The following is a 22,933-nucleotide window of genomic DNA, read 5'->3' as shown; positions in this document are numbered from 1 at the left end:
GCAGCTTGTGGTACCCCCACATGCCTGTCTGTTATACATGACAGTGGAGTTTTCCAAGTCAGCTGTGATTCCCTCAGAAAAGTCTCTGGTAGTATTAAAGGAAGAATCACAAAAATAATAATTAAAAATGACACAGCCAGGTAGTGCTGCGTGGTGTGCATTTTGGCAAGAGTCAACATTTTAGAGCAGTAAATACTCTCCATGGTGGGGAAAACCAGGCAAAACAGGCTTTAAAACCCCAATTCTAGAGGGAAACGGGAGGGGTGGGAAATGAAAGAGTACACTTGTGTTGTGGATGAAGCTACTTTTCCACTAAGTGTTTGCAGAAGAGATGGATACCAGATTTATTTAGAATTATTGTTTCTTTCAGATCCTAGGAGGCAGCTGGCTGATTTGGGATGAGCTGAGGTGCACTATTAGGTTGTATTTTGTGCATGTTTCATCTCAGGGGCTTTGCCCCTGATGTCCATCCATCCTTTCGACTGCCCTTTGCTGTATGATGCCTATATATACAAGACACTTTTTCTTCCCTCCTTCCCTCCCTCCCTCCCATTCTCAGTCTGTTCATCCTCCAGCCACATACAGTTATTGATTGCCTGTTATGTGCCAGGGAGTATTCTGTACCCTAGGATCCATGAGTGGGAAATAATTCAGCAGAGGAGACAGGCTCATGGACACGACAGTCTTACTGTTTTTTAGCTTTGATGTGAGGTTATCAATGACTGACTTACACCTCCCCCATCCCGTTTCTAATGTGATGAAAGCACAGGCTGTGTGTATCTGCTTTTTGATTACCTCTTCTGTGACTAGTGTATCGGGCACATAGGTGGTCAATACAAAGTGTTTTGAATGAGTAACAGAATAATGAGTGATCTGTATAGTGTGGGATACACTTTAACAGGAGAATAATCACAGCTGTGGGATGTTGCACAGAAGACAGAATTACTAACATGGCTCCCTGTATCTGGGTCACATAATGAAAAGCAAGGGATGTTTGTGTGTGAGGTTAACTATTTGCGCTTTGCTCACTCTCTCGGTGACATGTTTGAGCTGCTCCCATGCATGGAGTTGTGGTGAGTGGCGGGTTGTGATGGAGCACAGCATGGACATGGTCTCTGCCCTCCCGGAGCTGCCCACACTGAGCAAGTGTGGGAAGTGCTCACGGGGAGAACCCAGGTGTGTGGGCACACAGTAGGGGCCAGCTTGAGCCCATAGTGTGTGTGAAGCTGCCCCTGGAAGGGCTCCACAGAGGGAGGCAGGTGCTGGTCGTGGGGGAGTGGTAGAGGGGGTCCTGTGAAGGCACTGACCTGGGAAGGAAGCTGCGATGGCCTGAGCGTGGAGGTCTGCTCTCCCTGAGGCCAGGGCCAGGCCATTTACAGTATCCGCAAAGTTGGGCACTCCTTTTTGTGTTGTTGCAGAGCCCCTCGATTTTGGTAGCCATGTGACTTAAAGGTCCAGGCCTACTAAGAAAGAAACTATATTAGTGTCCCATGGCTGTCTTAAACAAATTACTACAAACTGGTTGGCTTAAAGTAAAACAAGAGATATTTATTCTTTCATTGTTCTGGAGGTCAGCAATCTGAGATCAGGGTTTCAACAGGGTCATGCTCCCTCTGAAGATTCTAGGGGAGGGATTGCTCTTCTTCCAAGCTACTATCGCTCCTGGTCATTTTTGGTGTCCTTGTCTCAGAGCTGCATCAGTCACTCTAACCTCTGCCTTCTCCTTCCCTGTGTGTCTATGTCCTCTCCTCTTTTTAAATGTACACTCATATTTGGATTTAGGGCCAATTTTAATTTAGTATGGCCTTATGCCATGTTCTGAGGTTCTGGGTGGGCATGAATTTTGGTGACATTCTTTAGTCGACAACAGGAGGGCACGTTGAAGTTGGGGGAGCCGTTCTGGGAGGCTTCCTAGGGGTCTTCTTAGCCTTCAGGGCTCTGGATTGACAGGAGGCCGCGAGACTTGGTTGTGGAAAGGGTGGGCCAGCAGTGGCTGGGATTTGAGTCTTGGTGAGGGCTCCTGGGCTCAGGATTCTTCTCAACGTGCCTAAGGAAGCTGTGAGACTGTGTGACGTGGCCCTGCTGTTGCAGTTCCCAGGCTCACATTCACCCCATTCTTCCTTCGACTAGGGGAGATGTCAGAGCTTCCTATGGACCGTCCTTAGAGCACCTTGACACAGGAGGAAGTGTTCATGAGCATAACTGGCTAGAGTAATTAATAACCCTAGCCAACAATGGCCTTGGGTTTTTCCATGGTCCTTCTTTTCTCTGGGAATAGTTTCCTGCTGCTTTCTTGGAGGCGTGTTGCCAGGGACTTTCCGGGTCTACAGGACATGGCTTTCCTTTTCTTTCTACTTTCTTAGGTTCAGTGTTAGTAGCTTCTTCCAGTTCTCTGGTACTTACAGAAATTACTCAACAGTGTCTTCCTATAACAGTGGTTTGAACTTAAACTGTGATTTCCAGATTTGCTTTCCTATCTTAAAATTTGATTCCCAAATCTGATTTGCAGATTTTGAGTCCCAGAATTTCTGATTCAGTAAGCTTGGGTTGATCTGATTTAGGAGAACTTCAAAAACCAAATTAAGAAACCTTTCCCCAAGGCCATGTTTTAGTGTGTACGTGTGTGTGTAAGTGTATGTGTTTCCTCCAGTGATACCTGGTGTATTAGACAAGATGGCTTTGTATTTACATGATGCTAATTGACACAATTTGTCATCAGATTATATATTTCAAACTCTGACCTAGATATGCTGTCTAGATACACAAATGCAAATTCTCTTAATATTAGCCTCTAGGCAAAGCGATAAACAGAATTAATGGTACCTTGAATACATTATAGGCATACTGCTGAATGAGGAAAAGAGTGATTAAGGAATGTGGGTTTTATGACCTCAAAGCTAAGCCTAGGAAACAGGGTTTCCATTGTTTGTTTTGTGTGTGTAAGGGGGTGGATAATGGGATGGCTCTTTTGTCTTCGTTTTTGTGACCCAGGTTACCCTTTCTGTAAAACAGGATTGCAGAGTTTTCGCTCTCCTCACTGAGCTCTGTAAGAGTCACATTTTTATTTGTGTGTTCATTTACTTATTTATGCTAGAACTGCAATGACTGTCCTTTTATGAATACGACAGACGGCTACCTCCTACTTGGCATTTATAACGTCATCGGGCTGGTACACGTTAAACAGTTACCAAAAATCAAAGGAGATTATTTATGTAAAGGGATGGGAAGGTCAATTCTAGGGAGTGGTGGGAGCTCACCATTGGGAGTGGATGGGGGGTGAGAGGAAGCCGAAGAAGTGATACTTCAAGCAGAATGTGAAGGGCCAAGGGGCAGTGACTAGGTAGACAGGGTTGAGGGAACACTGTAACTAGATGGAGAGGGTTGAGGGCAGGGCGTACCCTACATGCTAGGCTTTGTGGCCAGAGGGGTCCTGGCACATTCCAGCATCTGAGTTGGTCAGTGGGACTGGAGCTCTGAGGGAGGGCAAGCTCCTCAAGGTGTGCAGGTGAGGCAGGTTTTGTACACCTCGGTCAGACTTGTTATTTTGAGATGAAAGGAAGAGTTATAATTGGGGAGGATGTGGAAGGACTGGTGACAGGATCAGATCTGTTAATTTTGAAAAGGTCATCCTGAGTAGCTGAGTGACAAATGGTCTGGAGGAGAGTTGGAAGGAGGTGGGGACACCAGTTAGGAGTCCAGAGGTGGTGCTGGCCTGGCCTCAGTGATGCAGCAGGAACGAGGTCTTCTTCCAGACACCATTTGGAGGAAGGAAGAAAGTTAATGGGGGTGGACAAACAGTCCCAGGTGTTCCTCTGCCCAGGCCTGGCTATTTAATCTGTAGGGACCCTTGTTCAGAAAGCAGAAATAAGTGCTGTTGAAGGTATTAAAGTAGAAAGATTTTTCTTTCATGGTTTATCTCTTGACTGTGGTACTTTTCATTTTCTGTTTAATGTTCTAAATAAAGAAACATTAAAAAAATTAAAGTATCGGTATGATTTTTACCACTTGTCTTTATGTTGGGCAATAGCAGTTTTAAATGTAAGATCAATTGACTTACATATACAATCACTGAAATTACACAATTCATATCACATAGCTTAATGTGTATTAGTTTAGTTCTTACCAGATTAGTAGAACCACTGCACAAACTAACTCAGCTGTTTTTATTTCACTTGATTTGTGCACATTTCTACCAGCAATCTGTCTTTGGCTTACTGATGAGTAAGGAAGGACAGAAAGGAAGAGGGACTGTGGGTAGCTTGATACTTACCTAGATCTGTGTCTGCATGGTCAGCCTAAGGTGTTGGCTTATCCAGAGAGAAAAATAATGTGAGTAAGCAAGGCCATGACAAGGTTCCTTGGCCCTTCCTCTTTCTTAAAACGAGATTGCCTTTTTTTGTTTTGCATTTGGCCAGTTCTGATTCCCATGGAAAGTGTGGCCCCTTAGGGCTGGCAGTGTTTGTCCGTCCTGTAGACACAGCCTATCTAGGTTGTACTCATTTCGTCTTGCTCAACTCCCACATTTCATGGGTGCTCCAGAGTGCTGTGCTCATGGGAGGTTTGTAAACACAATATACACACGGGGCCATAAAGCACCCTGGTGGGCACGCACAACACCGCTGCTGTAGGTCTCCTCTGCTCACGTGCATGCTCCACTTCAGCTTTAAAGATTTTCAGGATAGTGCCAGGATAGCATTAAACCAAGCAGGCTCTTTTGAGTGTGGGTCCCTGTGTTGATGGGACAGGTTGCACACCTGGAAAGCTGGCTGCCTATGCCTCCGTACTCCTCATTTCTCAGCAGCCCTGTGGGCCCATCCTACATTCACGTGAGTCTGTGGCAGATTTACTCTTTGCAGGCTCAGGAAAGAGTAACTGCCTGTATTGGCAGCTCCTGGCCAGGCCTGTGGTCCAAGAGTGCTTGGCTCCCCAGGTACTGAAGGAGCTGCCACGTCTTTGGGAAGCCTGGCTCCCGGATGGTTTCCGGGCAGTCAGCGCTCAGTATCATCCACCAGCTCCAGGTGCCATGAGCGAGCCTGTACCAATCAGATCCTCAAAAGAGATACCTTTGTAGTTGATTGTGTGGGCTTCAGAATATGGGACATGATGGATAACATTTTTTGGAAAAAGGCTCCAGGTTGTGTATTTGTGAATTTTAAATTGCACTGTGGTGTTTCTGCTTCCCGCCTGTACTGCCACCTAGATTTCTTTCACCGTGAGCATTAACTGCCTACTTCAGAAACATTTGTAAACCTCTCAGGAGAGAGAAGTTCTGGCTTCTTTTTTGGAGTTCTGGCTTTGTCATCTGGAGAGGTTCCACTAACTGGTACTTGGTCCTGGATGCTCTGAGGGTCTAGGTGAAAGCAGCTCCCAAACTTCATGCATTCATCTGCTTTGGGGGGCTGGAGTGGGCTCCCTGGGGGAGTCTGTCCCCAGTGGTGCTCGACCATGTTTTGAAAAACAGTCATCAGCCTCCCAAATTCTGTGGTGTGGAGTGAGGAAGTACTCTTGAGAACTTACTGAAACACAATTTCTTATTTGAGTGGCTGCTAGAATGTGGCGGGTGACAGTGTTGGGTAAAGAGGCCTTACTTCTGGGAACCTGTGGGGAGGATGAGTGTTGCCCACCCTGGGAACTCCCCACTTGGTCCCAGTAGCACCAGGCCTCCCTTGAGGTGCAGCAGGGAACTGGCTCATTATGTAGGGATTAAAGAAAGTGAGGCAAATTTCTGAGAATGTATGAGGTGTGGCTCTGCTCAAAGTTGCTAAGCATTTTTTTTATATTTTTGTTTTTAGGAAATGTGAATTTAATCCAAGGGTAGACAGGCAGATTTTCCTTTATTAATTAACCTTATTCGGGTGCTGAGGAGCAGCTGCCTTGCTTCCTGTGATAGCAGTGGGGAAGGGTCTGAGCTGTGCTCAGGGACTAGGTTGATTCCATCTTGATGATAATAATGGTGGGAGGTCCTCAGGGTGGAGGGGCATTAAGGTGAGAAGGAGGAGGCCCAGTGGCTTGGCTGTCCTCTGATCTCTACACAGAAATATACCAGCATGACATTCAATTTATTATGTTACTGGGCATAACTGTATATTATTAATACCCACTGTTCATTGAAGGCTTGTTGTAGCCAGTGCCTGTGCTAAACACTTCTGAGCAGTATCTCTTTTCTCACAGAAATCCCTGGAAACGGGTGTTTCGTTTTTCCTCTTCATGTCATGCAGGTGCAAATGAGTCTAGGGACCCTGTAGGTGGCTCAGGTGGGATTATGAACCCTGCGAGTTCATTCCCAAAGCCCCATCACTTACCCGCAGTTCTAGGCTTATTTACCCGGTGGAAGGACTTTCCATGCCTTACCTTGCCCGACACCCTCACATTTATCTTAGCTGTTGATGAGAACAACCAGAGGTGTATCTCATTTTGTGTATCATGTCCAGGTTCTGTTGTCTGTGGCTTTCTGCGTTAATAATAGTTGAATGTAAACTAAGCCCCATTCTTTGAGCTGGTTTTTTTTTTCCCCTTTGCTAGAAAAGATTCAGGGGTTATAGGGAGGTGACAGGCTTTGGCTTCTCTTTTTCTGCTTTTCAAGCAAGGTTCTTGTTTGTCCAAAGTTGTTTAGAGCAAATATGATGGTGAGGTGGGAGGAGGCAGGCCTGAGGGTGTGAAAAGATAAGTTATAGATGCTCAGTTTTTCTTCACAATTCCAATTATAAACGCTTTCACAATTCACAATGCCAAAGACCTTGGAACAGAAGGTTCTGCATTTGAGGTGACCTGTTGAGACAATGTGGCTTGGAAATCCATGATTAACCCTAATTTACTGTTTTGTGATTGTCCTCTTCTTCATGTAAAAACTTTACAATTAACTTTGGTAAATCTTTCTGAACTCTTTTTCAAAGTGACAGTGTTTGCTTTCCTTTCATTATGGAGAAAGGCACAGGCAGAGGAAAACACGACAGTTGCTTGTTAGCTCCTTGGAAGAAGGGGCGGCATTTGTCACTGTGCTTTTAAAGCATGTTTGGGACTTCTGTCTGGTTCATGGGCCCTGCCTCTGTGGACCCAGTACAGGACTTCTTGTCCTGTTCCAGTTCCACATGTGCTCAGTTTTCTGGTTCCCTGTCCCTTCTTCATGTTATTGACAAGGCCTTTATTTTACTTGTAAACCTCTTCCATGAAGGTCTGGCTTTCACGCTAAGTATACTGCCATAAATTTTGAGGTGGTACATGTCACCCTCTTAATCTAATTGAGCCAGCCCATCATTGAGAAGACATCACATTATTTAGGGGTATTAGTTGCTATGGTTATTTGCTGAGACTAACAGAGTCTGTGTTCTCTCAGTTGGATTTTTGGAAAGTTCTCTCTGAGAATGACAGAGGTGTGCTTCCCATAGGAATATGCGCTATATACTTTCACCATTGGGGAAAAAATAGGCAAAGAAAAGATACTGTGGGTGGAATTTTAGAGCTAGAAGGTAGCTTACAGATCAAGTGGTTCAGACTCCAGTTTTCAAAAGGGGTTTCTAAGGCTGAACCTTGTGAAGTTCATTAAGAACTTGCTAAGACACTGTTAAGTAACTTACCTATATGTTCATGTCCATAGTTGGTGGGTGAGCAAGGATGGAGCTCATTTCTGGTTCTTATTCTAGCCCTTCTGCCACATTAGAAGTCCTCTTGAGGAATCCATTTTTCCAGTAGATAGTGAGGGCCTCTGGCTGTAGGCACTGTGCTGAAGGGCACCGTGACCTTTGCTCTCAGGGTCTTGGGCGGGAATCCTCGCCCTTGCTTTGGAGCGTGTGGTGCCTCCAGCATAATTGGCATCACCTGGAAGCTTGTTAGAACTGCAGAAGCTCTGGCATTCAGGCATACTAATCAGAATCAGCACTTTGACCAGATCCTTGGTTGATTGGGTGCGCATTAAAGTTTGAGAAGCTCTGCTCTAGGAAGGTAGTTCCTTCCAGAAGCAAAAGTCAAGTTTTGAGGCCCAAGCTGGGCTTAACTGCTCCTCCCTTCATCTGCTCCTCTGCTTGGTGTTGGGCATAATAGTAATGCTGTGTGGTGTCCACCGAGAGGGAGGAATGCTCAACCATTCTCAGCCTGAGCTCTAGTGTTGCCGCACTTGACTCCTTCTCATCTTCCCAGCTCTCCTCTGACCCACCTTCCCTGCAGACCCTTTGGTCTCACTTGTATGGTCTCCTCTTAATGCCCTTCAACTTTTTCCCCCTAAAACATGCCTATCTTAGGGGTAAAGCACAAATGCCACCTTCTCAGGAAGCTAGGCACTTCAGCCTTGTGACCCCTGAAAATCCCATTTATCTTGGGTGTCACTTTAGCATGCTCATTCTTTTATCTGTTTTATTGGGGCTGGCCCCCTTCACCCAGGAAATGGATGAAAAGGATTTGATGATCCATTCTTCCCCTGTGCATTTAAAAGGTACCACTTGAATTTAATAAACTTCTCAAGAAGAAACCCATGCTGCTTTGACTTGTAGTTTGGTTAAAAAATAGTGTTGCCTTGGCTGGGTTGCTCAGTTGGTTAGAGCACTGTCCTGATATGCCAAGGTTGTGGGTTTGATCCCTGGTCAGTGTACATACAAGAATCAACCAAAGAATGCATACAGTAAGTGGGACAACAAATTGATGTCTCTCTCTCTTCCCTTCCTCTCTCTCTTTAAAATAAAAAAAGTGTTATGTAGTTCAGGGTTTTTGTCTTTCCTTTTCTCTGCAAGGGGGTGAAAGGAAATTTTAAATGAGTAGATGAATAAGGGTTTTCTAAGCACCCGAGAAAAACCTAAGGACACAAGTGTGTTTTTAGTAGTTCACTACAGTGGGATTGAGTAGTTTGGTGAATCAATGAAGCAAAAATTCCTATTTGAAATGAAGAAAATCAATGAAGAAAAAATTCCTTAATTTGCTAATTAAGATTCTCCTTTGGTGGATTCTTGTCTTTCCCACCTGCAAGTAAACTTCCACTCTGCCTGTGCTTGTGTAAGGAATGAAAGTTCCTTCCGCACCTAAGGGCTACCCTGTGGTCTGCTCTTTCATAAAGTGTTTATTTTTAACCTGTTTTTAATTCCTACTACAATCTTGTGAGGTGTATTATATCCTCACAGCTATATAAATGCTTGGAAAGGATGAATAATTTGCCCAAAGTCTACAGCAGGTAATTAGCAGGCCCAGGGTTTGAAAACAGGTTTGCAGAGTTCATGCACTTCATACTCCTTTGAGTTGCCCTTGACTGGCTCTGTGTGTGTGTGTGCTTAACCAGCCTGGAAATACCCTTTCTTTTTGCTTCTTCACTTGATTAGACTCTCTAAAAATGTGTCTCTTTGTTTTAACTAAGCAGATCAACACTGTTTTCCTTGAGGGAGGGAGTTTTTCCTGCACTGACCTGCTGTCTTACAAGGTCTGGGGCATCATGCGAACGTAGGTGTTCTGAACACAGTTCCTCTGTTCTCTGTGTCTCTGTTCTGCTTTGTGTCGGGGCCTAGTAATTCCAGTTTGGGATTGGACTCTTCAGGGCTTGGGTTTTTGTACTAGACCTGAGGTTTAATAAAGCACCTAACATAATGGTCATTGATTAGCAAATGTTTATTAGGCACCTAATGTGAAGTACACTTATCAAGTTAGTCCTTATTTTCTTTGTCTTTAACAGATCAAGTGCTATTATTGAAACTCTCAATGTTGTTATGAGAAGAAGATATTAATATAGTGCTTTGGAGATGCAAATGTCTTTGTATATATCATTTGTATGTAATTATGTGTAGTGATGATGCTACTGATCACCCATAACTGGACTTGAACTTGGAGTTGTCAATAGGGAGCAGAATTTCTTCGAGTCCCTCATATTCTTCTTTTCTCCTGCCTGACCAGTGGACTGTAACGATGTGCAGGTTGAGAGGTGTCATGTGATCATCCCACAGAGAGCAAGCCTTTGACTGTCTGGCTGCATGTTCCTGCAGTGAAGCGGGCTGGGAAGTCAGAAGAGAAGTCCCAAACTAAGTTCTGGGCCAGCTCTTCAGTGAAAGGCTCAGTCAGTGTTTAAGTTGATCTTGTCCCAGTTCTGTATAAAAATCTGCTTCCCATTTCCTTGGGGATGAAGTCTAAATCTCTGCTTGGTTGGCATTCAGGTCCTACCATGGTTTGATTCTAAAGCTCTCGTCCCAGTCTTTCCTCTTGTCCATCAAATTTAACTTCCTGTTGCTTCTAGGTAGGTCCTTTGCTTTGTCATCTCTTTGCTTTCAGTTCTTCCTGAATACTTTCCCATGTCTGTCTCCCTGCCTAGCACCTCCCCCTATATCTACGTATCCAACTAGGTCTGAACTTCTGAGGCTAGTTCAAATGCCACTCCCTATTTTTTCCTGGGAGGCCGCCTCCACTGGTATCAGCTGGAATAATATCCTGCTTACACTTCTGTAGCTATTTTTTGTACTCTCTGATTGCCTTCACATGTTCTACCTTAATTTGTAAATTTGCATATGCACATTAGGCCCTTCTAAATTGTATTCTTCTCAAGGATATGCAGTATATACATAGCAGCCTTTTTCTCAGACGTTTGAGTAAATTAGGTAATATTGTGTAGTAGTTAAGAGCTTTGGAGTCGAGGTTCCTTATTTTACCAGTCATTGCTTGACTGTGACAGGTTCTTTCACCTGAGTCTTTCCCCACTTGCAAATTGGAAGTAATAATATGTACTCAGTAGGATAGTCATGAGGATGAAATAGTTTAAAATACATAGTAAGCACCCAGTAAATTAATGCATAATGTATTTTGGGCATATATTTAGGTGGGTTTGGGTCTCATATTATTCCTGGAGGGGTTTCTGTGTAAATAGAATTGGAAACCTCATTGGAAACACCCATGGAAAAGAAATACCTTTCTTTGTTTTTTGTGCTTTCATTTTTAAAATCAACTTTGAAAATTTCATTAGCCTTAGTGCTCTGGTTGGAAAACAAATTCCCCAGAGTCTGTGCTGGCTGTGGCCTCATTTAGGAAATACAGTTTTAGGGAAACGGCCTCAGGAAAAGCATGCAGATATACACGTATAATCAGAATGCACATGATGCAACATGCCATGGTGGGCAGGGTTGGTGGGCATAGCGTCCTCTGGTGAGATGAACGGTTCTGAGTCTGCGCCAGCCCGATTGGAAATACTGTGGGAGGTCTGTTGGTGGTGGGGAAGGACCTTCATCCTTTGAGCCATTCCCCTCCACGTCTCAGGCTTGGATGGAAAAGATAAACACAGGTCCTCTGCATGTGTTAGGACAGGTTTCCCCCCATGGAGGCCAGGGCCCCTCCCTCACAGCTGATTGCACATGCACTGGAAAATTCTCCTCTCGTTTGGGTGTCTTTACTAATTGGAAAGGATCTGTCCCCAGCCCTGCATTGGGGGCTGGTCCTGTCATTTCTCCTTGAGTCTTAGCACACCTTCTCTGATACAGTGAATCGCCACCTAGTGGCCACAGGTAAGACCTGTGCATCACAGAAACTAGATGAATGCTGTGGGGGAATTTTGTTCTATTATAAGATTTGAACATGATTTGTTTTCTTTTTTGCTCACATAATGCAGGGGTTCATGCTGTAGAATTGCCTCTAACAAGGGAACAGCATTTGTGCTTTTTATAGTTAAGCAATGGAACTACGTTTACAATGCCACATGCCGACTTGGGGCCGTGGTGAGTACGGGGAACTCCTCTCCCCAAGCAGAGCTTCTGATAGGATGAGTTCTCTTCCTGCCCAGATATAGGGAAAGAGAAAAGAAGGATCTCTGGGAACTCTTCCTTCATCTGTTTTAGCTCCAGGCCTGGGGACATGCTGGGGCTGAAAGCGGACATGTGACTGTGGCCGAGCACGGCCGTGTTTGTGGCCCATTTCTCCTGGTCCCTTGGTGTAGAGAAAGTTTTGCTTTCTGTGCTTGCTGGTGGCTCTCTCTGGAGTGCTGTGGGAACTTTCCATAATAGATACAACCAAGAAAGGTGCTTTTATCTTAACAATAAGCACATTCCTACCTATGTAAGCTCCAATCTGACTTATAAAAGTTAGAAAGTTTCTCCTGCTATACCTAATCTACTTTTTTTATTGCACTTGTCAAGCATAGAATTGGGAAGTTCACCTTTGGTGAGTGTAATGGACTAGTGGAGTGCCCAACTTCCCTTCTCCCTTTGTTCTTTCTGCGTTCTCTGTTCTCTGCAGGCCATGTACTAGGTTCTGAGGATACAGGGGTGAGCATGAAGGGACTTGACCCTCACCTTTATGGAACTTACTAGTTGGAAAGATATTAATTGAAGACTTACCTGAACAATATGAAATTGCTATGAAGAAGAGTTGCATAGGACTCAGGATGTGATAATAGGATAAGGTTTGGCCTGGTTAGAGAAGTCAGGGAAGACTTCTTGGAGGAAGGAACCTTTATGCTGAGGGCTGCAGGTAGGAATAAGGCACATTCCAGGAAGTGGCAGAGGCCAGGGTGTCTGGGGCCCAGAGAGGGAGGTAGGGGGCCCAGGCCTTCCAGGGCCTCTTAGGTCTTCAGAGGGACTTTGTTCATTGTCCCTAGAGTTCTGGGAAGCCATGGCAGGTTCACTGCTGGAGCTGACATGACTAGGTGGGGGACAAAAGTGGTGTGCGGCAACCAGAGAGGAGGCTGTTGCAGTTATCCTAGCTAATGGGGGTATGTGGCTTAGGGGTTGTTCATGATAATGTTGGGGATGAATGAGCAGAATTGAGATGCTTAGGAGGCCAAATGTTCAGACTTGCAAAGGACTGCACTGTCAAGGATGACATGTGGGTGTCTGTCTGACTGGTGTGGCAGGATAAATGGTGGTGCCCTTTACTGAACTGGGGACACAGAAAGAGGCCCTTAGTTGGCTCCTTTGGGAAAGGGTAGGAGAGGAAAGATAATTTGGTTCTGTTGAGTTCTACCTGGGAATGTGGTTGTTGGGTAAACCTGTAGTCTGTCGGGGGCTGGCGTCTGCTCTCAGCTCCCTCCACCGTCCTTTCCTCTGGGGAATGTCAGACACTCCACGCGGAAGCCAACCTGTGCGGCTCTGCCTGATAAAATCAGCACCACAGGTTTTAAGGGCCACTTTCCAGCCCTGTCCTAGGCACGAGTACATTATGAGATGAAACCACTCATGGATAGTTCCAGAATCATCCCACCCACAAGATGAGAAGGCACTGAGGGTGCACGTAATTGGCTTTCAGAGAAGGGAGAGACGAGCAAGGCCTGGGGACTTGAGGATTCTTGTGCTTTAAGCAGCTGAGAATCCTGTTGGAAGTACTTTCCTTGGCAGTTGGTCTTTATTAACTAATCAGTTTCTAAGTCCAGGGAGGTGTGACAAAGTAGCAGAAAATTTTAAGGATAGTTATTTGAAATTTTGGTGACTTTGGAGGTCAGAGAAAGGCAATAGATACACTGAAAATAAATATAATTGTATCGTTACCTTAAGTCCATCATTATGTGGGTGTCCGTATGCATGCATGTTTGTGTGTATGCATGTATATTTGTGTGCACATGAATGTTAAGGTGTACAGAAAAGGAAATGGCTCGACTTGTGGTATTGCTGGTAAAACTTGCATAAATTAAGGTAGATTCTAACTTTAAAAAATTATGATAAGCCTTGTCTTACTATAAAAAAGCATTATACTTGGCCTAACTTTTAAGCTTTATGCAGATTGGTATCTGCTGTGGCAGAGTATGGCATCTCCAGGAAGAGAGGGGCACTTTGCTCTGGCCCCCTAGTGAGCAGACAGCTTCGGGAGCAGCCTCTCAAGGTCAGGCTTCTGGCTGCTTCCATATCCCTTACCCACCTGGCTTCCTCACTCAGAGGCAGAGAATTCCCACTCTATAAAGCAGATACTTGTCCTCCCCAGAGGCTGCCAGTCGTGACTTCTCTCCATTCTGGCCGGCATTCTGCCTTTCTAGCAACAGTAAATATTATTGACTCGGCTTGGCTCTTAGCTGTGTCTTGCACTGCCGGAACATGAAACAGTGGGGTTATGTGAGCAGGGTACCACGAATCTTGGCATGCACCTAGCACCAACACCAGCCTCTCCTCCTTCTCCCCACCTCTTACTGAAAGGTGCAGGCTGGATTCCTGTGTGCATTAGAGTGAAGGCTCCAGAAGTTAAGTCTCCATGTGGCTGCTTATCCAAGGTGATCATCTACATGAGATGCTTTTGGATTGAAGTAGACAAGAAGCAGTGACTTTCTTTTTTTTAATGTCCTTTTCATTGTCCTCAGTAACAGAGGAGGGGTTTATCTTAGTAGAGTGAGGCAGCATGGTGTAGCCACATGCTATAAGGATATCAGTTCAGAAGACTTGATTTAGTCACAGGTTCCCTCTGTAGAAACTGTATTTTTATGTCAGTCCTTTAGTTTCTCCAAGCTTTCATTCATTACAGGTAGTGATGATTACCTTCCCTGGGTCCTGTTGTTGGAGGATTCATATATTAGGGAAGAACAGCCCAGCTGTGCCTAGAACCGAAGCTTACAGTGCAGAGTGCTTCTACAGTGTGCCCCACTGGATCTCCTGACAGCTCGATGGGGTTAGGTGGGGCTGACAACTGTCAGATGAAATGACTGAGACTTCATGACTAACCCTGGGTTAGTTACATGTCTGGTAAATGAAGGAGCTGAAACTTGAACCCAGAAGCCAGTGGAGGTTGGGGTGAGGGCCAGAGGCTGTGGAAGGGGTCGATCGGTATATAATCAGAACCCCATGCAGTGCAAGTAGAGGAGGGAGGTCTTCCAAAGCAAGCTTGATGTGCTGTGCCAAAGACTGGGGAGTGGGTGTTGAGGAAGCAAAACAACAGGTGTCCCCTGCACCTACCTTTACAGAAAGATTTCTGTCATGAGTCATTCAAGCCCGTGGTGAGTTCCTTTTCAGATTCCAATAATTGGGATTTTCTCTCTACCCAGCTGTCCTTACTGGCCTACAGCCCAGTATTGACTCCATACCAGTACTCATTACCTAATCTTCCATCAGGGGGACCGGCCTCTTTATCAGCTTCATGGGGCCCACATTGCTTCTCAGGTTTGTGCTGTGGCAGAGTGTGCTGTGTGCCACTAGACAGTGAAATCAGGTTACCTTCTGGTCATAAGCTAACAGACCCTGCTCCTGGCTGAATGGGTCCTCCTGTCAAAAGGCCCCACAAAGGCCCCGTTGTGCAGTATGAGCCACTCCTTGATCCTCACTGGCAGCTGCCCCTGGCAGCACAGCTCTTCAGGTGCGTGCTGGGAGCTTTCCCAAGCCTGGCTTGTGTTTCACCTTTTTCCACTTTGTTGAGAAGATTGTCCAGCTCCAGTCTTTCTTGCCCTAATGGGGAGGCACAGGAGGATTTTTGGGTGGATAGAGAAGCAGCCCCGTTCTTACTCTTTGCTCGGGCCTTTCTTTGTGAGTTCTGACTGGGGGAGCACTCTGACTGAAATGACCGTGTACAACCATGCCCACATTCCATGTACTATACACTTTGGGCCTCTTGGAGGCCCAAAATGTCACTCTGAAAAGTTATTCCTTTTTTATTTTTTCCCACCCTCCCTGTCTGTGCCTCCTCTGTCTTTTGCATAGTGTTCTGACTTTCAGATGCATCTGTTTCTTTCTTGCCGGGAGTGATTTGTATTCTCAGGGATGTCCGTAGCTTGGGTTGGCCCGTTCTAAGAGATGCCTGGTTCTCCTGCCAGCATCTTTGGACATTTTGCCCAAAGGGCCATTCCATTAAAGTGGCTGAACCAAGAGGAGACTGGAGACTGTTGGCTGTTGCCTCCTGTGTTCTCCTTCTCCGCTCCGACTGCTTTCCTCTTTTGGTGTAGAATGGAGGACCTTGTACAAAGCACAGCTAGCTTGGAACTTGTGTCATCAGAGCCACTGGGAGAGCAGCCTCGGAGCAGGAGCTGCTGGTGTCCAGTGTGGCGCCTTGAGCCCCAGACCCGAGACCGGGACACCAGCCGTGCTGCACAGGAGGAGCACTGGTAGCTGTTGTTTGGAATGAACACTCAGATCTGTGAGCTCTGAATATGGGGGGTTGGATTTGTATAAAATTGAAAGATGGGAAAAATCTAACTGTAACCGCAAGGGACAGGTCTGGGAACTAAAAAAGACAAGTGCTGAGGATCATGGGTGTTTTTATCCCAGTAGGTTATGTTGGTCTGTGAAGCCAGAATTCTCCCATCTCCCTCCCCCCACCCCCAAATATCTTATTAAAGCCAGGCCTTGTTGCCAGTTGTGCCTCATATTTCCCTCCTCTGGGAATATGAACATAATGCCATTTCCCCTTCAATGAGGGGAACATGGACGAGGGTAATTTGAGTGATTAGCCTAATCTGCAGGAAGGCTGCGCATGGAATTAAGTTAAGCACATTTGTACTGGAGCAGCCGTGCTTGTCAGGCCGCTGAAAGGTACCTTGGTGGTTTGTACCCTTAACAGAAGATGAGGGCTCATGGAAGCTTCATTGGCTTTTATTACTGACTTAAATGAAAACTTTTTAAATTTGACAAGGCCTCCGAGAGCTTTCTGTGTAGGTAACACATGTGGGGTTATAGCATGTGTGGGGTTACCTCAACCCCACACATTGCCAGGGCTTTGTTCTGATGGCAGCGGTAGAACATGGTGACCCAGGGAGATGGTTTGAGCAGAAATTTGTCAGGCTGGCTGGCCCTTCTTTTTGGGAGGGTTCTGAGAACTCGGGCCTCATACATACTTGAGTTCGAAGAGGAAGTCCAGGCCCCCCTGTGCCGTGTGGGCACGGGGCAGTTTCAAGCAGTTTGTGGTATGAGTTGGGCTAAGGGAAGGTACTATTGAGTCTGATGTGGGGCAGCTTCATGGCCACATGGAGGGCCAGGGACAAAGCCCGCCTGGAGGGCTGTGGATGCCGATGCCACACTTCCTCCCTGACCTCCTCAGGCAAGTGGGTTCCCACCTGTGTCGAATGGAGAAGCCAGGACTTGCTGTGTAGCTGGAGGAATTGGAAATAGGGCCAGAATTGTTCAGCAAGTGCGACAAACACACTAACTTCTAAAGCAGCCCAGCATTTCATGTTATAAACAATATATACTATCTTTCCACATTCTTTAGTGCTTTGAAATGGGTTCAAGAAGAAATCTGCCGCCTGCTGTAGTAATGGAAGGATTAAAAAGTGCAGCAAATTGGAAAGCCAGTTTATGTCAGTAATTCATGTTTCTTACTCTTTTTCTTGCTAGATTTGTCTTCAGCGAAGAGGAAATTTGCAGATTCCTTAAATGAATTTAAATTTCAGTGCATAGGAGATGCCGAAACAGATGATGAAATGTGTATAGGTAAGTCATAACCGTACTGTTTATCACAACTTTCAGTGTCCTTACTGAGCCTTTTTCTGGGGAAGGGAAGAATCTAAGTGTTGTTAAGTAAGAAACCCATAGTAACAGTGGAGGGGACAGAGTTGAGTGAGGATCAGGGGTCTGGGGCCATTTTGGGTTTCTTCTTGGAGCTTGGGAGCTCTTTCACCCTCCTCCTGCAGGAGAAATCTTGAAGGTTTGCAGTGGGGCCCTCCTTCCCCCTTCCTGCAGTGTTGTGCTTCTGGCTGGTTTCGTGCCATTCTTCCCTGCAACCACAGTGCCGAGAACTTTGAGCAAGAGCAGAACTCAGGTAGATGAGGGAAGAATTAGATCAGGGGTTGCAAATGCTAGCTCATGGGCTGAGATCAGAATGCAGCCATGTTTTCTTTGGCACTCAATTTTTAAATTGAATTACCATATAAATTGAATTTATCCTAATGTTTCAGTTCTCTAGCTTCTTTGAAAATTGGAGAATCTAATCAGCTGGCCCCACATTCTGTCTGGCAACAGCTGACTAGGGCTGTGTCACTGCTGCTGCCTTTGAAAGAGGAATGGAGTTCAGTGTCTAGCTCACAGTAGCCCCCACCTCTCCCTTTTGTTTCTTGAACAAGAGGCTGATGGTGGGGTTACCATTTATCATCTCACTGTGCCACTTCACTCTTCACCATCCTCCGTGCCGTGTAGGCGGCACGGAGTGCAGAGGATTTGCAGTGTTAAAGAGACCTTTCTTTGCCAGGGCCTAGTCACTGCACTTTATTCTTCTTACCTTGGAAATCTTGGTTGACTCCATGAAGTGAGCAAGAATTGAGAATGTTCTATCGAATTAAGTCATTGAGTGTTTATTGAGTCCCCGTTGCCAGGCAGTGCACCAGGAACTGGGGATGAGGAAAGGCAGTTGGGAGATAGCTGAGAGCAGTGAAACCACACCACTGTGGTAAATCCTGAGTATACGGATGCTTTTCCCAACATTACACAGATAGATGTCCCAAATATTCTCAGGGCTGTCGCACTTAATGCCTGTTGCCTTTGGGAATAATTCTAGAGAAGGAGACTGTCCCCATCTGACCAGCATTCAGGCTGTATTGCATTAATAAGTGGCTTGGGGACTCAGGAGGAGCCCAAGGAGAAGCCAGAGATGGGGCTTCCGGTGCCAGCAGCACTGTTTGTTTAGTTCTAGTGCCAAAGAAAAGGTTGGGTTCTGACGCAGCCCCACAACAAAGGGTGAGGAGGTCAAATCCTGGGCAGGAAATCCTTCAACTCTTAAGCGGAACTCTGCCCCTTCCAGCCTGGGGTCTGGGAGCCAGCCAGCATCTCATCAGTCCTGGGTACTCTCAGGAACAAGCCAGTTTTTTCTTTGAAGGAAATCCTTCCCTAGCTAAAGTGCCAGGTGGAATTAACATGCATTTCTGGGTCATCTTTAATGATTAATGATTAAAAGATAAGGGGGGCCTTGGGAAAAAAATGACTTAAGCCTTATGTATGTGCCTAGGGATTTCAGTCCATAACAAGATAGCTGTATCTGGAAAGGCTCCCAAAGGCCCATTATTCAACTTCCATTTCACGGCCCCTTTTCCTTTTCCAGCAAGGTCTTTGCAGGAGTTTGCCACTGTTCTCAGGAATCTTGAAGATGAACGGATACGGATGGTGAGTACTCTTGGATACTCTTGGTCCCAGACAGTGTGGTCATGTCTAGGGAGCATGGGATTTGTTATCAGAAGGAGTGGGTTTGAGTCCAGGCTCTGCCACTTGAATGCTTTGAGCTCTTGAGCAAGCTTTATCTTCTCATCTTTGCAAGGCTTGGAGCCTTTTATAAAAAATAGGATATATTTACTTGGATAACTTGAGAATGACTTCACTGTAGTGTGTATACATAAGACATAGAGTTCCGGGTGTATCTTTACAGTTATTTAACTATTTGGGGCCTTACATTTTCTGTTGGCAGAATGGCAATGGAGGTGCCCTGCTCTGCAACTATACCCCGTCCCTGCCCCTCCATTAAACTTATCCAAGAGCTCTTGGAGGGCAGGGTCACTCCTTCACCTTTAATTCCAAAGCACCTAACACAGTGCCTGCCATGTGGCAGGCACCTAGTAAACGGGCACTTAGTAAGTTATGGGAGCTCTAAGAAGTTCCTCAAAGAGAGGCACTGAAATTCAAGAATCAAAGGCTGATCTTCAGGTTCTTAAGAGATCTCTTTTGCATTAGGATTTATTCTAGTGTGGTTCAGCATTAACAGATGAGGGATTCCACATCACAAGTTCTTTGGCACTTTCCACATCTAACTGAGGCCTAATTTGTAACCCCCTGCTGGCTGCATGCTGATTTGTCCCCAGAAGGGCTTCTCTGTTGGAGGTGGTGCTCCAGAGGGCCTGGGAAGAGTCTGTTAATAAACATTTTTTTTTTCTCTTTCCATACTAACAAGTGATGGTTTGAGACTAAATTTCCTATCTTGGTCAGCTTAGGCTGCCAAGATACCATGGCCTGGGTGGCTTAAACAATACATTTATTTCTCATAGTTACAGAGAAGTCCATAGTTACAGGGAGTCCAAGATCAAGGGGCTGACTGATGTGGTTCCTGGTTGAGGGCCTTCTTCCTGGCTTGCAGATGGCTGCCTTCTTGCATGTTGCCTCACATGGCAGAGAAAGGGCAGGCAAGCTCTCGGGTCTCCTCCTACAAGGACACTAATCCCATCAAAAGGACTCCATAGTGGCCTAATGACCTAATTACTTTCCAAAAGGCCCCATATTCAAATACTGTCACATTGTGGGTAATGAAAGACAAACTAAAGCATATTAAATTTTTAAGCATTTATTTGAGCAAAAAATCGAACCAAACTGGATAAGCACCAACCTGGAAGTAGTTAGGAGTTCTCCACTGCCAGAAGCTAGGGGAAGGACTTTTATACACAAGATGTGGAAGCAAAGCAAGGAAATGATTTAATTGGCGATCACTTAAATAGTTGTCTTATTTGGGAAAGCTTGTTCGTTTGTGATTGCTTGTTCTTAAGTTGTCATTTCTTAACCTTGAGGCATTCACAGGGTTAGGTTTTTTGGGGTTGCTAATACAGGTTACTAAGTCATTAGAGCCACCTCAGTTTAATGGCCTCCTTGTTTAATTTGCCAGGGTTAGGGCTTCAATACATGATACTTTTTGATGGGTGGAGGGGTACAATTTAGTCCATAGCTTCTTACCAAGACATTGTGTAGCCATACATTTTCTATTTTAACCCTCATGATGACTCAGAGGTGGTACCTAGCTCATACTCATTGTCCAGATGAAGGTATCGAGGTTTGCAGAGGTTAAGTAATATGTCCAAGATCACGCATTTAATAAGTGGCATGGTCTGGATTCGAACCCAGTGTGTATTATAGCAGAGAATGTGGGAATTTCTTTGAAACTCCGAACAGAGCAGAAACCTCTCACCTGCTCTGCAGAGAGACATACTGCTTTCCTCCATTGCTCAGTGCTGGGTGTTTGAACCAGAACTGGGAGTGGTGGTGATGGTGGTGGTGGTGGTGGTGGCAGCCACAGCAGGGTTGCTGGGGGTGGAGAGAGGGGAAATCTTGTATTTGTGCATGTATTAGTACCTAAGAAAGGGAAGTGATTCTTTAGAGTCTGATTCTTGGCCAAGTCAGTATTTGGGGTGGGCTATGTGGTGAGCAAATCATAATGCCCTGCAGATTGCTATGGTCTGCAGTAAGGGAACAATGACCAGATCATATTTTTCAGATTGCTCCTGCAATTTTATTATTATTGTCAGTGAATCGAATTTCTGCTGTCTGCATCTGACAAGATGGCTATCACAAGTCCCTTCTCTGCCTCCTCACCCTGTGACGGCTTCATCATCAGTTCAGCTAAGCTTAGCAAAGCTGCACCTTCTTTGGGAAGCCTTCCCTGACACCCCAGGATAATTGGCCATCCTTTGTATTTTCTAAATATCTCCTTCATGCCTCTGATTCTGCATTTGGCAGAATTGTGTCCTGATAATCATGGCACATGTCCCATAGTAAATGAGTTCTTGGAGGGCAGATAATGGGCTACTGTGTCCCCAATATTAGCACAGTGCTTGGAATGGAGTAGAAGTTACGGTCGTAGAATCACAGACTCAGATAGCTCTCATTCCTCACCTCTGCAGCCCTGCATTTGACCTATGAGACGGTTCAGGTCTCATGAAGGCTGGTAGCAAGTAGTGGAAGGACTGGGGCAAGGACTTGGGCGTCCTGATTCGCAGGTGAACAGTTACTGCTTTCATATATTTAGCATCTACCTAGGGCTGGATTTTCAATCATGGATGCCTTTTGGAACAACTTGAGTTCAAAACATACTGATGCCCGAGGTGAAGTATAGAGTTTCTAATTTAATTGGTCTGAAGTGAGGCCTGGACGTAGGGATTTTTAAAAGCTCCCCAGGTGAGCCTAACATGTGGATAAAGCTGAGAACCACTGACTTAGGGGTTCAGAAACCATTGTGAGCGTTAGAGACTTATACTTGATTTGTAGAAAAGACATAACAAATGAGAGAATTAAGCCACATCAAGTAACAATAAAAGTCAAACAAGTTTATGTCGCAACACTCTGGTGTTGCTCTCTACTAGAATAAGTGGTCCCAAAATTGAGAAAAGACAAATGGCAATACATTTGGAGATCTGCCACCTTCTGTCCCTCATCTTGTTCAGTTAGTTCTTTCTGTGTCCATTTATGGCTTCTGGCATTTACTCTGTTGGTTTCATTGCAATGGATATGCATGTGATTTAGAAAAATAATGCTTTGTTGGGATGAGATTCCTGAAATAATTAGTTGAACAAGGAGTAAGCAGTGAATGACTTAGGAGGAAAGATTGTAAAATACTGTACTGCTTTAGATAAGACCATGGAATCTTGGAGCTGGAACAGTCCAGCCCACTCATTTTGTAGATGAGGAAATTGGAGCCCAGAGAGGTTAAATGTTTTGCCCATGGTCACACATTTGGCAGCCAATCAAGAAATCATTCATTCATTCGTTTAGTCATTGAAAAATATTTGAGTGCTCCTTTGTTTCAGCACTCTTCTGTGTTTTAGGGGAGTGGGTGACATTTACAAGATGGTGTGCATATGCACGCACATGTGCGTGTGTAGTGGAACACCAGAAAACTTTCGCTGGCTTGTGTCTTCTGAAGAAAACACTCGGTGGGCTGGTGGGCAGTTTCTTTGGAATGTATTGGTAGTCACGGCCGGCCTTCCTAAAGGGGTGACCCTTTGAGTTGAAACGAATTGCAGTAAGTAATGAGTTGCTCACGTAAGGATTTAGGGACAGGGTATCCGGGTTAACAGCAAAATACAAAAGCCTAGAAGAGTGGGACAGGGTTGGGATGTTTGAGGTGCCTTTGGGTGTTAGTGTGGTTGGAGTGTAGGACCTGAGTGGGTGGGGCCGTGAGATGAAATGGCGAGGCAGCCAGCGGTCAGCACAGTGTCGTCATCATAGTCCAGTGTTGGTAGGACTACACAGAATCCGGCTGGAAGGTTTCATGCCACCGGATGTCAACGATACTTTCTGTTTGTAAACCAGAGTCAGTGTTGATCTGCTTTAAATGTGTCTACTTAAATAACTTGAGTGAATGAGCAAAATACAATATGTCACTTGAAGCTTGAAATTTA

The 22,933-nt window shown here is 45.3% G+C and overlaps 1 protein-coding gene across 7 annotated transcripts in view; it reads left to right on the top strand.

Moving 5' to 3' along the window:
- The window catches only part of ARHGAP26 (Rho GTPase activating protein 26), a 416,835-nt gene that overhangs the window by 81,069 nt on the left and 312,833 nt on the right, over window positions 1-22,933 (top strand). For all 7 annotated transcript variants that reach the window (XM_053666461.1, XM_037141721.2, XM_053666462.1 and 4 more), the window contains exons 2-3: window positions 17,187-17,282; window positions 18,883-18,944. In XM_053666461.1, the coding sequence (XP_053522436.1) occupies window positions 17,187-17,282; window positions 18,883-18,944 (158 nt within the window). The remainder of the gene's footprint in view (window positions 1-17,186; window positions 17,283-18,882; window positions 18,945-22,933) is intronic.

The sequence above is a fragment of the Artibeus jamaicensis genome, unplaced genomic scaffold (assembly GCF_021234435.1).
Source record: "Artibeus jamaicensis isolate MK-2021 breed Jamaican fruit bat unplaced genomic scaffold, CSHL_Jam_final contig_456, whole genome shotgun sequence".
In the NCBI taxonomy this organism is placed as follows: Eukaryota; Metazoa; Chordata; class Mammalia; order Chiroptera; family Phyllostomidae; genus Artibeus; species Artibeus jamaicensis.
Note: the sequence above shows the minus strand (reverse complement) of the source record. Positions and strands in the feature narration are given on the sequence as shown.